This window comes from Notolepis coatsorum (assembly GCF_963971535.1).
Source record: "Notolepis coatsorum genome assembly, chromosome: 15".
Classification (NCBI taxonomy): domain Eukaryota; kingdom Metazoa; phylum Chordata; class Actinopteri; order Aulopiformes; family Paralepididae; genus Notolepis; species Notolepis coatsorum.
The window spans coordinates 51646520-51663778 of record NC_140179.1 but is presented as its reverse complement, the minus strand read 5'-3'; the positions used below and the strand labels follow the sequence as shown (position 1 = coordinate 51663778).

Genomic DNA, 17259 nt, shown 5'->3' with positions numbered 1-17259 from the left:
TCCTCTCCGAGTGGATTGACAGTAAGCTGCAGAGCCGCAGAGCCAGAGGCCGCAGCGCCACAGAGCCAACTCTGCTCTGGGCTAAGCTGCAGAGCCAGAGGCCGCAGCGCCACAGAGCCTACTCTGCTCTGGGCCGAGCTGCAGAGCCGCAGAGCCTACTCTGCTCCAGGACATTCCCCCTGAATGCTTCATGTTGTTTTTTCGCTCTTTCTGTTTGAAAATAAATACGCCCTTAGTTTTTGGCTAACTCTGAACTACCTGTATGTGTCGTGCTGTTGGGGTTGTTTACAAACCATAACAGAGCTGCGGCGTGGGGGCGGGTCCTACACACACGCTTATAGGGATGGCTTGGACAACTGACTCCGCCCGCCCGTTGAAGAGCAATGCCCAATAACGTCGGAGGGACGATCGCTGTGGATAACTGGAATGGCGATGAGATTATTGGATTTTTTTTTTTCATTACTTCAGAGACCAGGTAAGGACACTATATATGAAAGCTTGCGTTGATCTGATATTTATTCTACTGCGATTGAAGCTATATGTGTTTATGTGTCTGGCTGTTCTGCCGTTGGGATGCAGGAGGGGGGGGGGGGGGCGCCGGCGGTCTAAACCACATTGCATGCGTGCAACACAAAGGATAATAGTGATGATCTAGCCTTGATTTCTGGGAGATCCGATAATCAGGCGAAAAATTACGTGTTTATTGAATTACACAAAAACACTGTTTTCGTGTCTTTTCCCTGGAATTGCTCAGAAGCGGCAGGACTATGTTCATATTCAAAACGGTATCAAGCGGAAATGTACGGATGAAAAAAGAATCTGTTTTTTGCACGTTGACCAGAAGTAGCTCAATGAGACTCAAGGGCGTTATTAGACCCATAGCGATACTATAAAATATAGGTTTAGTTCTACAAACTACAACTACGTTTACATGGGGTTAATGGGCGGCACGGAAGGGGTCACTTCCCGGAAGGGGCGTGGCACTCAATGTGTTAATATAATTTTTTTTTTTTTTTTTTTATATATTATATTTATGATAATTATTATAATTATTATTATTAAATAGAATAATTTTCTATAGGCTTGCCGTGGTAATTAGTGATACTGGTGTCATTCTGTGTTCAGGCATCCACTTGCTTACTGCCCCTTTAAACTTATCCTTGCTAAGTTTCAGTTTCACTTCCAGAGAGAATTTTACTTCACGACCGTCACCAGACTGAATACTAGAGAACAGATGACATATTACAACAATGGCAGAGGATTATTTGGATTTAAACACAGTGGAGCTCAGATGATCTGTCCGGAAAAGTATGTTTCTTCTTTTTATTTGATTGTGCCTGTGAGTCCGGCGGGGGAGAATGTGTTTGTTGGCGCGTGTGTGTGTGTGTGTCGGCGACGCGTGTGTGTTTCTTTCCATTGGTTTCATTTGGTTAACGTTATTGGGCGCACAAGAAAACGAAAGAAAACTGTAATGACCCTGCAGCTGTTCCAATGTAAATGTGCCTTTCTCCTCCGTGCACTTTCGCCGCTCTGAAGTCTGAGCTCGGTGTGCCCGGCCACACGCGCTGTTCTCGCACGGACCTCGCAAGTGCCTGCATGTGGGTGTGTTTGCGCTGTGGGGCGTATTCGTCGCATGGGTGCGCGTACCGCACCGTGACAGCCGTACCGTAAATTCGCGGGACGAATACACGTACCGTTACACCCCTAGTTATGTATGTAGGCAGGTTGTATTGTTGTCTTTTGTCTCCCTCCTGTGTAACATATCTGTCTCTCAGGGTCTCAGTTCCAGCAGCAGCTGGTCAATCACCATCTCACTCCAGCAACAGCAACAGCAGCAGCAACAGCTGAGGCTCGTCAGCAATCAACCTCCTCTCTCCCTTCATATATCCCATTGTGTGCAGTGTTAGCCAGAGCTCTGTCTGTGTCTGTGGTGGTAATTATATCTTGTGGTGTTGGTGATAGAGCTCTCATTTGGTGGTATAGAGCCGTGGCTCTTTGGGGTACTTTTGTGTCAGAGCTGGTCAAAGCTCTGTTTGAGCTCATTTTGTGTCGGAGCTGGTAAAAGCTCTGTTTGAGCTAATTTTGGTGTGAGAGCTAGTCAAAGCTCTGGTGTGAGCTCATTTTGTGTGAGAGCTGGTCAAGGCTCTGGTTCTTTGCACCATTTTCAATAGTATTGTATCTTTTGTGTTCCTGCCTGTTGTACATTTCTGTTTATCCCATAACCTGTTTGTGTATTTGTTTGTTCCCTTGTCACCCAGCCTATGGTGATTATTTTTCCTGTATACTAATCTTTTGTTTCGCACAGAGGGACATTGAGTACAGGAAGATACCCTGGGTCTACATTTTTGCATCACGTAGGTGACCTGATGTTAAAGACACCAGCTTTAGAGTGAGCACCACCACCTGTACTTTTGGGCGTTCAGCGCCTGTAAAGGGGAGGGTGGGTTTTCATTTCCTTTTGTATTTCATTTGGTGCCACTAGGTAGTCCTCCTTGCTCTCTGTGTTGCTGAGTATTTTTTTTTTGTAAAATAAATACTATTTTGCTAATCGTTTCATGGTTTTAGTGTCACTGCCCCCTCACCTACCCTGTCTGTGGCCTTGTGTTGCGTCCCCTTACTGGGGTACGTAATAGTCTCTAACTACACACCCTCAAGACCCCTACAATCTACATCTGGCTATTCTCGGGTCTTGCTCCACAAAGGTGGAACGAACTTCCCACCACAGTTAGGACAGCTGAAACCCGACCCGAAAACAAACCTTAATTTACTTTCAAGCACTTTGCCACTAAATTATCTTTCTTGCCTATATTACTACCTACTATGCTAATATATCTTTACTACTATGCACTCAAGATTGTAGCTTCAACGGTTTCAACACTGTTTGATGAACATTGTTACTCAGCTGATAGAGTTGTACCCTTCCTGCTGACTTGTCGTACAGAACTTATATGTTGCTTTGGATAAAAGCGTCAGCTAAATCACTAAATGTAAATGTAAATGTAGGTGAGGGTCTGTATGCCCTATCGGTCATAATATACGCTACAATGGAGGGCAGGTTCTCAGTGGGTTATTGTTCTTCCCTATTTCTTTAATTCCTATTGTATATACTTACTTTTCATAAAAGTGAACTTTTATTTTTTTTATGCATTTTTGCTACAACAAATAAAAAGTGTGATCACAAAAAAATTATAATATACGCTACAATGAAATAAATATAGGCAATAGATGAAAAAAAATATATATATATATTTGCATTTGAATATATAAACTAAGAGTAAAAGTAAACAGTATAAAAGAGGTACCCTAACTGGCGTAATATACAAAATAGTCCATGCAGGAGTTGGTGGTTAAGAGTCAGTCAGACACACTTAGTGGTCAGGGGTCAGACATTCCTAATAGGTCCATGAATAAAATCAATCAATCGACACGTCCCGCCTCTACCCACTGAGCCACCACACCCCACACGTAACGCTTGTCTTCACCATTCAGTGTTTCTCATGCCGCATCCCGTGCAGGAAGGAGGAGGCAAAGAGCCAGTGGCAGGACGGCTGCTATATCCACGGCTCAGACTATAGCGGCTCCTTAAGACTTCTATTACTGTGCTTTTCTAATCAAATTAACACCAGCACACAGGGGCCACTGGTGCCGGAACTTGGAATGCGGCCAGGAATCAGCGAGACCAGTGCAGTGTGTTCCCTTTGGTTCCAAGGAAACTCCTGTGACTGGAACAAGGCGGCAAACACAGCCTGCTGGCTATTATTAACACTGTGGCTGGCAGCCCGGCAGATGGACTGGCAAAAAAACGAAGAAGTCCCCCTCTATTTTCGGCCGTGGGGAAAGCTTATCAGTTAAGGAGGCACCTGGAAGATCTGCGTCACCTTATTCACTTCTGGGGAGGCAGGATGGCCTAGAAGTAAAGAAGGCGGCCAGTAACCGAAAAAAGGTTGCTGGTTCGACCCCCACCACTGACAGGAGGGTATATTCCAGCTGTGAGCTAGTGACTGAAGGGTGGCTGGTAATTACATCTATGGTGTCCACCATCTTTGCCTAAGTGCCCTTGAGCTCTGAACCCCAGAACTGCTCCAGGGGCGCTGCACTGCACCCTGCGCTCTAACCTCTCTGATGAAAAGCATAATGTATGGGGGACTGCAGCAAATGCGGAAGTGTCCATTCACTTCAATGTTAACACTTTATTATAGAAAATTGTCAAAACAGGCAAAACACACTATTGCACTATTGAACTATCTGCAACAAATCCTAACCGACTGTTGCACCTGCTGACTGCCTCCCAATCGCACGCATAGCCCTCAGACTCTTCTCTCCTCCTCCCCCTAGGCCCCCTCACGTACCTCCCTCCTTCTCCCCCTTTCTTCTCTCTCTCCCTCTGGTTCTCACTCTCCCTTTCTCTTTTTCCCTCTCTTTCTTTCTCTCCCTTATTTATTGTTGTCCTTGTACACTATTGCTACTGTAATTTTGTATTTTATTTACTTGTATGCATTTACATAACCTTGTTTTTGTTACAGCCTCCCACCCCCCCTTCCCTCAAAAGGCCTTTGCTTTTTGATCAGGCTGCTTTTGTATATAAGGATTTGTTCTTAATTGCTTGTCTGGGTAAATAAAGGGGTTGAATAAATCAAATACAATTTGAATTACTAACTCTTGATCACATGTTTTTCCACTGCAATCATTTTCATGTTTTGAAATGGAAGTTAATTAGGTATCTGCTCTTTGAAATGCGTTCTGCAATCCAAGAAAACAAAGATGGTGGTGAAGACAATGAGGTGAATATGTGGAGGTTTCTGCTTCTATTTTCTACAACTACAGTCTGACACTGTTGACTACTAGGAGCTGCCCAGTACAACCACAGTCTGACACTGTTGACCATAGGAGCTGCCCAGTACAACCACAGTCTGACACTGTTGACCACTAGTTATTTTGATTACATACAGCAAGGCATTACAGTCAGACACCACTCTCTACTACTGAGCTCACAGGACTTATTTGTGGTTCCAAGATCCATGCTGAAATGAAAAGGTATTACTATGCCAATAGGCTAATAGACATATTATGTCTATTCTACTATGCACTCAAGACTAGCACTCAAGTTCGACACTTTTTGTTTGACGAACAATCTTACTTACTTACTTACCCTTAGCTGCCAGAGTTGTACCCTTCCTGCTGACTTGTTGTACATAACCTGTAAGTCGCTTTTGGATATATAGGCACAGTAGATTACTTAGTAGTAAAGTGCATAATAGTAAAAGACAGTACAAAGGTTAGTAGTTTTTTGTATTGATTGATTGAAGAAGTGTGTTTTTAGTCGATGGCGGGAAAATTGGGCAGGTTTCAGCTGTCCTGACTGTGGTGGGAAGTTCGTTCCACCATTATGGAGGGAGGACCAAGAATAGTCTGCTTCGCTTTGATAACCCCCCCAGGATCCTGAATAGGAGTAGGTCTCAGTCTGTAATTCTACACAAGTAGCTCCTAAAAACGTGCCTTTACTTAGAAGCGTGTTCCTAACCTGTTGTAGGCTGTCATAGCTTTTGTGTTTCTGTGAAACATGTATTTGTAATTTTTCCCTCAGTGCTTTTACTTTGATCTTAAGAGTTTGGGAAGTACGTGTTGCTTAGTTGTATTGAAAGGGGCTATATTGAATAGAATAGAAATACTTTAATCATCCCGGGGGAAATTTGGCACTACATATCGCTCACAGTAAACATTTAGGTAGACAAAACAATTAGTCACGAATAAGAATACAAAATAAGCCTAAGAATAAAGAATGAAATAAGCCTAAGAATTAAATAATAATAATAAAATACGGTCTGGGATTTACATGTCATGTATACATTCTAATATAAAAGATACAGTAAAAAATATACAGAAATCTACAATAAGTGTAAAGTGTAATACATATACAATTATAAATATATATGTACTTAATATTCCCACTGGAGCCAACCATACTAACATTGCATGCTCTCAAAAGGACAGTAAATGTATTTGAGATACAGCCACCCCTGTGAGACTATACAAAATAAATCAGTAGGCCTATTGCCAACACTATAGGGAATCCCAAGTCTCCCATTCTTACAAAGTCTGAATTAATGAAAAACTAGGCCTACTCAGTCAGAGTTGGCAACTTTCACACAGGACTGCACACGACACAAACTAGAACTGAACCATGACGTCTCTGTATACTTGGCACCTCGCCTTGCCTACAGCATAATTATGATCTCACTCTCTCCCTCTCTCTCTCTCTCTCTCTCCATTGGCTTCCTCCGGGATTGCCCGGTATAAAATTATCAGGCCCTGGATTTGCGGGTTAAGGACACTTAGAGCAGGGCTTTTAATGTCGTGAGTGACGTCACATTAATTAGTGGTCACTTTGATCCGTTCAGCCCCTAAGCCACTATTCGGTCTGTCTCGCCAGGTGCAGGAAGCCTTCGTGATTGTGTCCAGGGACCAGTGAGCAGGAGGATGAGCAGCCTCCATAGAGACCCTTAACGTTACACCAGCTGTCGTGCGTTATTTGTTTCCCCAGCGGGTGATGCGCCTGTAAAACAGGGGAAAAGTGTGGGAATACAAATATTTGAATATCGAGTCACCATGGCGGACAAGGATAGTGTGGAAAAATACCTGGACAACAACCCACAGTTCGCTAAACAATATTACGACAAGAAGGTGCGCGCCGAGGTTCTCACCGCCGCCTTCGACGAGCCGCTGGACGTGAAAGATGTGGCGTCTTTCAAGGACGTCACCAGTCTACAGGAGTCCGCCATCATGTTCGAGCTGGTGAGAGAGATGCAGGGCGTCGGGACTTTCGAGAAATCTCTGTTTAAGGTGATTCAGAGAATCACTCTGATAGTACAAGCCGAGAAGGGCAGCTTTTTCCTGAGCCGAGCCAGAAACGGAACCCCGGAGCTCTTCACTTTGATCTTCGACGTCACCCCGACGGCCACGTTCGAGGCCAGCCTGGTCGACCCCCAAAGGGAGATCGTGTACCCCATGGACGTCGGCATCGTCTGTCACACGGCGTCTAGCAAAAAGCCTCAGAACGTCCCGGACGTTACGAAGGTGAGTGACTGAAGGGGCCCAGTTGGATGTGCGTAAAAGCGCGCGCCTGGCTGTGCGCCCATAGCCCCTAGATGAATGAATGAATGAATGAATGAATGAAAACTTTATTTAACAGATTGCAGAATGGGTACAATACAGTACGGCTCAATACATACAATTGTTAAGGGGATGCAGACCTGAGAAAGACGTTTGTCTTGTTTCCATCAGGGTCCCCCATTTTCAATTAATATAGACATTTATGACATACACAACATACATGACATTTATGGCATAGGGACATATAGGTATTTAGTACTGATACATTTGTGACATAAACGGTATTCAAATATACAGTACTGTTGTCTGTTACCCCTAGATCCTGACAGAGTATATACATATGATGGGGAGGGGACTGTACATTAGGAGGGGGTGGGTGGGTGTGAGAGAAATATACATACGGCGGGGAGGGAATATATATACATGCGGTGGGGAGGAGACTGTCTATTAGGAGGTGGTGGGGGTTTTGGGCATTTACGGTGGCCAGTTTCGAATTGCAGCCTCCCGTAGGTGCTCTTTAAGAGCAGTTTTGAATGTGGGCCGGGATTCACATCCCTTTACAGCTTTGGGTAGGGCATTCCACATTGTTGTGGCATAATTGCGAAACGTGTTTAGTCCCTTGTTTGAGCCGAATCTGGGTTTAACATGATTTGTTGAGCTTCCTCTGGTGTAGTGGTTGTGGTATTCACTGACCAGATCCAATTTGGCATTTGATTTCCCCCTGAAAGTCATTATGAAATTGTACGTAATTTTATTGACAAAACAATCATTTAGATTAGATTCAAACTCGGTACTACTTTACGTTTCTTTACCTATATGTCGGGGAACAGGGTTCAATCGACACCCCATAAGCAATGCTCACTTCTAGCCTAGCATTGTCTGCCGGTTGGTTGACCTGTCTACATGTGCAGGTGTAACCCGATGTTTACCTTCTCACTTAAAAAAAAAAAAAGTTCCATTCCTCTCTTTCTGCTGCACAGTCCTTGTCCTGAGTGTACATATCTGTTCAATTGACTGTTTGTCCGTAACAATATCTATATATTTATTTTGTGGTGTATTCGCTGTAGTCTATGTTCAAAGTCAACAGACCTATGTTGACTACTTATACGTAGTTATGTGCAATATGTATATTGTTTACATTCAACAGACCTATATTTTGACTACTTATATGTAGATATGCAATACGTCTGACATATATGTGTACAATTTAACCTACTGCTCATTTCATATTGCAATGAAAAACTTCAATAAACAAAGTTTTGAAAGAAAAGAAAAAACTCAGTACTTGAGTAATAGCAGTATAGGTGCGGCAGGAGGTAGAGCGGTCGTCTGGTTGTCGGAAGGTTCCCGCTCCTCCTCCTGGAGTCCTGACTCCTGGGCAGCGTGTCGAAGTTTCCTTGAGCAAGACACTTAACCCCTATGCAGCATAACTAGTAAGAGTAGGTAAGGGATATGTACAGATATAGATTTTTACAATCTACAGATACAAATTTCCTTGATTATATTATATAGTATGCCAAATACACACAAAATTACACACCCAAATCCGGAAGGCATATAGTAATGTTTCTTTTTTGTTTAAGCATGGCATGCAGGCCCGGACTGGCCATCGGGAGCACCGGGATTTTTCCCGGTGGCCTAGCCTGCACAGATAAAAAAAAAAAAAAATTATATAAAAAAAATATATATATTTTTTTTTATAATACATTTTAATTTTTTTTGCCAGGCCATTGTTTCTAGTTGTGGCGGCGGCGCGATAGTTAGATAACCTTAGTGGGTGGGGAACAACCAGGATTTCACTGTCTGCGACAGAGTTGGAGAACTATCTGACTCTCTCCCTCATGGATCTCACACACACACAATGGAGCCGTGCTGCCGCTTTTTATTGGTGGAGGCGGGACCAGGGGTTACAACTGATTGACAGCGGAGGCAGCGAATGGAATGGCAGATGGCACTCAGATGCAGAATAACAGCCAGGCAATGAGCCAGGTAGTGAGGGACTCAGGAGAGATACAGTAGAGAGAAAGTCAATTAACGTTGATGTCAAGATGGACAGTGGAAGAAAGATAAAGGGTGGAGGAGAGAGGGATAAAACAAAGACAAATAAAGGAGATGCTGCTAAATCCAGCAACATTTATCAAATGTTTTCTTGCACCAAGGTCAAGGAACCAGCAGGTTAGTCAGTGATAAAAATAAACATGTGGATGTTAGCTAGCTAACATTACCATACAATGCATCATCTCCCCTGTCAAACGCCCAATGTTAAATCTGCCAAGAGAAACAAATAAATAATTGAAAACTAAAGTGTTATACTCTTACCATATTAGGGGACTAAATTGAAAAACGCCATAAAAAGATTATATGTTGAAATAATTTCACACTTTCTTTCCCATAAATATTTTATTCAACTTCAGATTAAAAATGAAATACTCCCACTTTTCTGAAAGGAGTTGTTAAATCTGACATTACAAAAAACAATATGTGGTGGTTATGATTGGGGCTGAAGTTGAATAAACAATTTATGAAAGAGAGTCAAAATAATTCCAAGATAATTCAAAGATTACACACCTTTGCCACATATATTGGCTACAAACATAATCACTGCAAAGTTATCAAAAAATAAGAATCTGATCAGACACAAGGGTTAAGTTGTTGTTCCCTTTCTAATTTCCTCAAAAACATCTAGTCTAGTTAATGTGATCAATATTATTTGACAATTGATGCTTTTTGTTGGAAATTTCAGTCAGTGAGCTCATACTTTGAGCTCATTTTATAGTTAAAATGATTGAGACAGCGCAATCTTCTGTCTTCGTTGTGCATGCATGCGTGTGCTCACCACACGCGAGTGACGCGATACATGTGTCACTATTCTGGCAGTGGCTACTGTTATTATAGTATTGTAATGAAAGGTCTGTTATTTAATGTTTGTGTAAAGGGCTATTTTAACTGTTGATGGGTAGTGCATCAGTAAAGTGAATATGGTATTGTGCTCTTGCTCTGTTTGAATAGGTGGAGAGAGTGGTTAACTGTATTATAATAGTAAATAGAAAGGTGGAGAGAGTAGCATTGCAAGTTTTATTTGAGGTTCATAACAGTACATTGTACTAAGCAATTGTTGGCTCATTAGTTTGTGATTCACATGCACTAAAATTCACCAGAATGCAGAAAATTAAGTCTTTGTAACAAAAAATTTCCTGGTGGGGGACCCCCCGCTTAAAAAGTGGCCTGATTGGGGATATATTTCGCGCTATATCTCCCGGTATGAATTATTTCCCCAGTCCGGCCCTGATGGCATGAGTTATCAAATTGCAGTGATACAGTTGACATTGATTTCAGTTGATGATGATGGTTACAGTGGTTACAAATGGTAGAATGGAAGAAACATTGCATGCAAGGCCTCTATTGGGCACTTAACTGACAGGTCTTTGAAAATCTACTGAATTTACAATGTTTATTTCCCCTGCCCATTTTGTAATGCAACATAAACAGACCCAGCTTCCCTATGATTAGCAGGAAGAGGGTCGTTGAATCAGTTTTTCTTCACAATCAGTTTTAGATTGTGCTTCCACTTTGAAACCCCTCTATCATTCTGCTTTCAGATTTATTAGTGGGTGATAGCTATGATACTCACCATTCCTCATTCAAGGGTACTACGACTATGCTTGCACCTCATGGTACCAAAGCACCTCAAAGGCCCTAAAAACAAGGCTACAAACATCACAAAACAAACTGGTCAGACTACTGCTGGGCCTTACTCATAAAACCCACCTTACCCCTGCACATTTTGACAACCTAGGATGGCTTAGAGTAGACAACAGAGTACAGCAACTTGCAATGGGCCTGGTCTACAAGATACACTATCTTGGTTTGATAATATTTTTTGTGTCAAATAAAAACAAAGCTTATTTGAATGATTTCCTTGACATTTATAGTTTTTAAAAGAAAAAATCAGATGTGGTGTGTAAAAATCGGGGATTACATTTTTAGGCCATATCGCCCAGCCCTCCTTACCCTCCTTCAAAACCGCTCTCAAAGAGCACCTACGGGTGGCTGCAATTAGAGTTGTTCCGATACCGATACCAGTATCGGAAATGCCTTCGATACAGCCTAAAATGCTGGTATCGGTATCGACGAGTACGCTTCAATTCTATGCTCCGATCCCATGACATAATTTATCAACAACACGTGCGGTATCCTCCTGCTGAGAGTGAGTATTATAAAACAAACGTGTTTTTAATCTACCGTGAATTAAAGTGTCAATGCTGTTTGTCATTTTAACAGCAGATACTTTGTTAAATGCCATCGTCCCGACAGCGGTGTGACGGGGAGCTCTGATGTGTTCGCTTGCTGGTGTTATTAGCATTAGCTGAAGAGCTAGCTGAAAAGCTAGTTTTAGCTTAACGTTACCTTGGCTAAAGTTGGGGCTATTCATAATCCAGCAATAATGGCTGCAGACCTGCAAGCAAAGTATAGCAAGTTGGCAAAGGAGTATTCCAAGGTAAATAACTTTTTCACCAGTAACGTTACATTGTCTTTCCATCTAGCTCACGTTAACGTGGCTAACCTAAGTGTCGTCACTGATCGACCTCTCGCACACATGCACGCAATTAATGACATGTTGCGGACAGCCATACCGGTGACAATGTTTAGCTGGGATTGGATGGATTGCACGGAGCAAGTTGCACCCTTACTTAAAATTCATTATGAATTGAAAATGGGGGACCCTGATGTAAACAAGACGAAAGTCTTTCTCTGGTCTGCATCCCCTTAACAATTGTGTGTATTGAGCCGTACTGTATTGTACCCATTCTGCAATCTGTTAATAAAATCTTCATTCAATCAATCAATCTGCACGGTGATTGATTGAATGAAAATTGTATTAACAGATTGCAGAATGGGTACAATACAGTACTTTCGTCTTGTTTACATCAGGGTCCCCCATTTTCAATTCATAATGCATTTTAAGTAAGGGTGCAACTTGCTCCGTGCAATCCATTCTTTGTGGATCTAGCCCTAAGAGTCTGAGGCGGAGTCTCAAAAGAGAATGTTGAATATGTATTGTGCATTAAAAATCACAACATACACGTTACTACGGGCGGCTGGGTGGCGCAGCGGACATTGCGCTCGTCACCAACGCAAGAGACACCGGGTTCGACTCCGGCTGTCGGCGTTGCCTCCGGCTTTGGCCAGTCGTCATAGTAACTCAATTGGCAGAGTTAGCGGGTGGAAGTCGATGGGTGGTAATCTGGACGTTTTGTACAGCGACTCCTACAGGTCGGTTGGGGACGCCTGCACAGCAGAGACAGGAAATGGCGGGGGTAGTGTGAGCCTCCCACACGTTACACCTCGCCAATGAGAGTCCGCGCTGGCAGGTGAAAAGATGTGACAGGCTGCTTCCTCGTGTATCGGAGGGGACACGTGATGCAAGGCTTCTATCCTCCCTACAACCGTCCAGTGGGGGGCATATGCGAGCAACGTTCAAGACAGGGGAGGGGAGAATTGGCACAGCGGGTAATTGGGATGGGAGAAAAATAGAAAAAGAGGAGAAAAAGTGGATAAAAATAAACAAAATACACGTTACTACTAGCCAGAGCCTCTGCTACTTGCTAACTGAACCGGAGCAGTCTGGATAGCAAGTGCAACAACGTATAACGTCCGTGCGGAACCAATGTCCCAACAACTGTTCCATGGGTGAACTCATTGAGCATAGTTGTCAATTAATGATACTAATACTAATCTATACCTGTTGTTGAATAAATACCATACATTTTTAGTTATTACTAAAAAACTATATATATAAAACAGTATCTGTAGCTGTACAATTTTTTTTTTTTAATTATTTATAAATAAAAAATGTTTTAATTTTTTTTAATGTATGCACTGGTATCGGATCGGTATCGGCCGATACCCAAAGCTTAGGTATCGGAATCGGATCGGGAAGGAAAAAGTGGTATCGGAACATCTCTAGCTGCAATTAGAAACTGGCCCCTTTAAATGTCCAAATCCCCCCCCCCCTCCCCCCCACCAATTTCTTCCCCTTCGGATGTATATATTTTTTATGATATCTTTTTACTACACAGTTCTGTATGTCTTGTATGTCATAAATGTCCTGATGAATAAAAAATGGGGGACCCCGATGTAAACAAGACGAAAGTATTTTTCTGGTCTGTATCCTCTTAGCTGTTGTTTTGTATTGTACCCATTCTGCAATCTGTTAATAAAGTTTTCAATCAATGAATCAATCCTGCCTGATAAGATGAGCTGGTTCTCGCTGGCAGAGAGGCGCAATAAACATTGGTATTTGTTTATCTATAAAGCCCTTGTTGGAAAGTAAATGGTAAATAGCTGCTTTTTTATATAGCGCTTTTACCCAAAGCGCTTTACAATTTGTTACTCACATTTGACCCATTCACTCACACATTCACACACCGACGGCGGAGGCAACCATGCAAGGTGCCAACCTGCTCATCGGGAGCAATTGGGGGTTAAGTGTCAAATAAACTGAGTAAACTAACAAACAAACATCAAGGACACATTGACCGGGAGGAGTGGGAATCGAACCGGGAACCTCCGGATTACCAGACGACTGCTCTACCTCCCGAGCCACTGTCACCCCACCTTACATCACTGGATTGGGATACTGGATTGGAACTTTGGACTCTATCTAAGTCACTCAAATGATTGTCTTATGCTTAAGGTCCCCCCCAAGCACTGTCTGAATCTGGAAATGTAACTATAGTTCCATGGAACAATCTTCAACACACCCTAAAGATCAATACTCTACTAACCTATGGGCAGTTTAAAACCATGATCACAAACCACTCTGTTTCACAGTGTAACTGGGAAGGGATTATTTATTATTCTCATCTGTGTCTTGTCTTGTTTATTTTAAACTTGTCTGTTCACTTGGCATCATTGTAAATGATGCAGGGTTCACACAAGGTCCTTGAAGTGCTTAAAGTGCTCAAGTCAAGGCCTGGAATTCCTTGAAAACAGCAAAAAAAATTAACAAGGTGCTTAAAAGGTCCTTGCAATTCAAATCAATCAACGTTTTGTTCATCCATGATAAAATTGTTCTGAATCAAGACATTGAGTTTATTTATTTAAAGTGTAACTAATTGTCGGAAATTGGTTTTAAGCCATAAATATTGGATCAAATTCTTTTTTCAAAACGGCATTTAAAAGTGAATTGTATCCTTTTTAATACCATTTTAAAATAAAAAATAGTGCTGGGAAAAGTACTTGAAAGTCCTTGAATTTCATTTAGCAATGTCTGTGGGAACCCTGATGAGGGCAACCTCAATGGTCCTTTGAGTTTTAAATGAAATGTGCTATAGATAACATTGAGCCACTAGAGCACCATCATGTCTCAACTGGCAGCGTGTTTATCCAATCAGGTGCGTTCCAGGTGGGGGAAATAGGAAGTAAGGAGGGGATAAATGCACACAACATGTAAACAGCAACATTCATTTTGGACCCGCCAACTTTAAATATAAATTCATAAATCAATAATGTATTTGGGGGGGGGGGGAGCAATATTTTTATTCTCTGTTTAAGCTCTGTGGATGTATTATTGTTATAACTATTTCTTTATTATTATTTGTCAACATACACATTTTATCTATAGCACCTTTAAGGTTTGTTTTGAAATGAATATGGACATAATAATGATAATGATTCAAATGTGTGTGTGTGTCCTTTATCCCAGAACCCAAAATTCAGTGGCTTTGTTGATGGGATGACTGGCTTCTCAACCAAATGCATGATGACCTTCCCGATCATGCATGAGAAGGAGTGCCTTGGTGTCGTCTCAATGGTCAACAAGTCAGGAGGCGACTGCTTCAGCAAAGAGGATGAAACGGTGAGGAAACCGATCATAAGCACAGAAGCTACTGGAGGTGGGTGATGTCACTCAAATATGTTTAAAACGTGTACCCAAAACGGAATATAACAAGGGTTATCCTATAACCCTAGTTATACGAGTTCATGACAAATGGGCGATTGTCTATCTTGTGAAGTGGAGCCGTGGTTCGTATGTTTTTCTTTTTGTAAACATCACATTCTTCCCAGGCTCCGTGTATAAATCCCGTGTCAAGGGTCCTTGCGAGGACCGGTCTCCCTCCTTTTAGACGATGGGTTGGGGTTGTTTCTTATCGAAATCCACCCAACACCGCTCTCGGGTTGTACGAGCCTAGCGCTGTTATCGGGGCCGCGGCTACGAGCCCCGGCCAAGCAGGGGCCGCTCTTTCCTTTTTTCGAACCGGGACAGTTACAGCCCATTGAATGGGCATAATGTAAGAGTGTGTTCCCTGTCCTTCGATATCAGCGCCTGGTCCTTAGGGACCGATATCAGCGCCTGGTCGTGGGCGTTTTCAAATTTTTATTTTAACTGGCCATCTTAGGGACCGGCGCGCCCTGGTCTGTCTGAGCAGCGTACCGGCGTTTATGCCGTCGGCCAGGAGGGAGTTTATCTCTGCCAAGCGCCAGGCGAGCTCTGCTCGTGAAAATGAATCTGCCATCTTGAAGGCTCGCTGCATTTCCAGGGGGAAATGACGGGGCAGATCAAGCGTCACAGGGGGGCTTCACGCCCAATGGGTGGGCCACCGTGAGCTGTAGTCTGTCTCTGTGGCGCCTCCTGTGGTTTTTGATCAAAACGTGTACCTCCCTCGCCGGTAACCGGTTTTAAAAACAGAGGGACTGCAGCGTTGGGGACCCAGGACTCGTTCTGGTCGCACCGGACCAGATCAGTCCAGCCCGGTGTTCCGCTGGGTAACAGTTGAGCTCTGTGCGTTTTCGGGAGGAAATACCAGGGCAGACCAGACGTCACAGGGGCCTCCCCCCCGCTCATCGTTAGGACGAGCGGGGGGACGAGACCCCCCTCTCCTTTTCGATGGGCGTAAGGGCCCTCAGGGGGTGCATTTGTCAGTGGCTGCGCATTCCGCTCCCCCTTTTTGTTCCCAATAGGGCTGGAGTGGAAGCGCTCAGACAGATGAAACATAACAAAGGTTATCCTATAACCCTAGTTATGTGAATACTGGCTGAGCACTTCTGCTCTTCACACCCTGAGGACCCTTGGCTGTTTTCACGCATGAAATTCAGACTCGGAAGGGCGTGGAGGTGACCACATCCTGTGTTTTAAGGAAACACAGGGTAGGCGTGGCCACAGGCGAATGCAAGTGCATGGACGTTTTTTCAACGCATGCGCAATAGGCGCACGAATGACGAATATCTCAATTGGGCTGGAGCAGAAGCGCTCAGCCAGTATTCACATAACTAGGGTTATAGGATAACCTTCGTTTTGAATGGGGAAATCTGTAACACTAAAGATGGCGGCAACAACAAAGAATTGCTGCAAAATAAACATAAATGTTTTGTATAAAAAAAATATATATATATATAATAATAATAGAAATATATATTTATCGATCATTTTGTCCCGATTTATCGATTCTTCCAAATGGCATATCGGCTCAGCCTTACTCTGCAGTCAGATCCAGAACTATCCACTGTCTTTGTTTAGTCGCTTTCCACTGGTGCCGTTCCTTTGTCCTTCTTCCCTGGCAGCGGACCAGAAGGGCTTACTTGTACGTCAGGAATGTCGTCACCAGAGGACTCAGGGGAGGGAACGTGCTAATTTTGAATCTGGATGCAGCCTAGCTTTAACCCTTTCACTGCCACACTACCAATTGGTTAACCCTTTCACTGCAAAAATACGGAAGGTTAACCCTTTCACTGCCACCCGACAAAGGGTTAACCCTTTCACTACCACACTACAGAAGGTTAACCCTTTACTATCACACTACAGACGGGTAACCTTTCACTACCACACTACAGAAGGTTAACCCTTTACTATCACACTACAGACGGGTAACCTCTAAAGGGTTAACCTCTTTGGTCTCTGTGAGCCACCAGGACTCAGCCAGAAGTCCTAACCGGTCCTCTGGGATTTCTTCTCCATCCCAGAGGAGGGATTGTTTGATAATTATAAATAATTATGGCTTGAATTTATATAGTGCACATATATACCCAAGGCGCTTTACAATAAAAGGGGAATGGGAGAGGATAACGGTGACCTAAACTAAAACAAAATACAAAACAGAACAGAACAGAAGAAAAACAGAACAAAACTAAATAGAACAAAACAGAATG

General features: G+C 43.0%; 1 protein-coding gene across 1 annotated transcript in view; it reads left to right on the top strand.

Moving 5' to 3' along the window:
- Nucleotides 1-6606: 6606 nt before the first annotated feature.
- Nucleotides 6607-17259, top strand: part of pde6c (phosphodiesterase 6C, cGMP-specific, cone, alpha prime) — a gene marked incomplete at its 5' end in the record, with an annotated part of 86179 nt that continues 75526 nt past the window's right edge. The window contains 2 exons of the mRNA XM_084330303.1: nt 6607-7074; nt 14819-14971. Coding sequence (XP_084186429.1) covers nt 6607-7074; nt 14819-14971 — 621 coding nt within the window. The remainder of the gene's footprint in view (nt 7075-14818; nt 14972-17259) is intronic.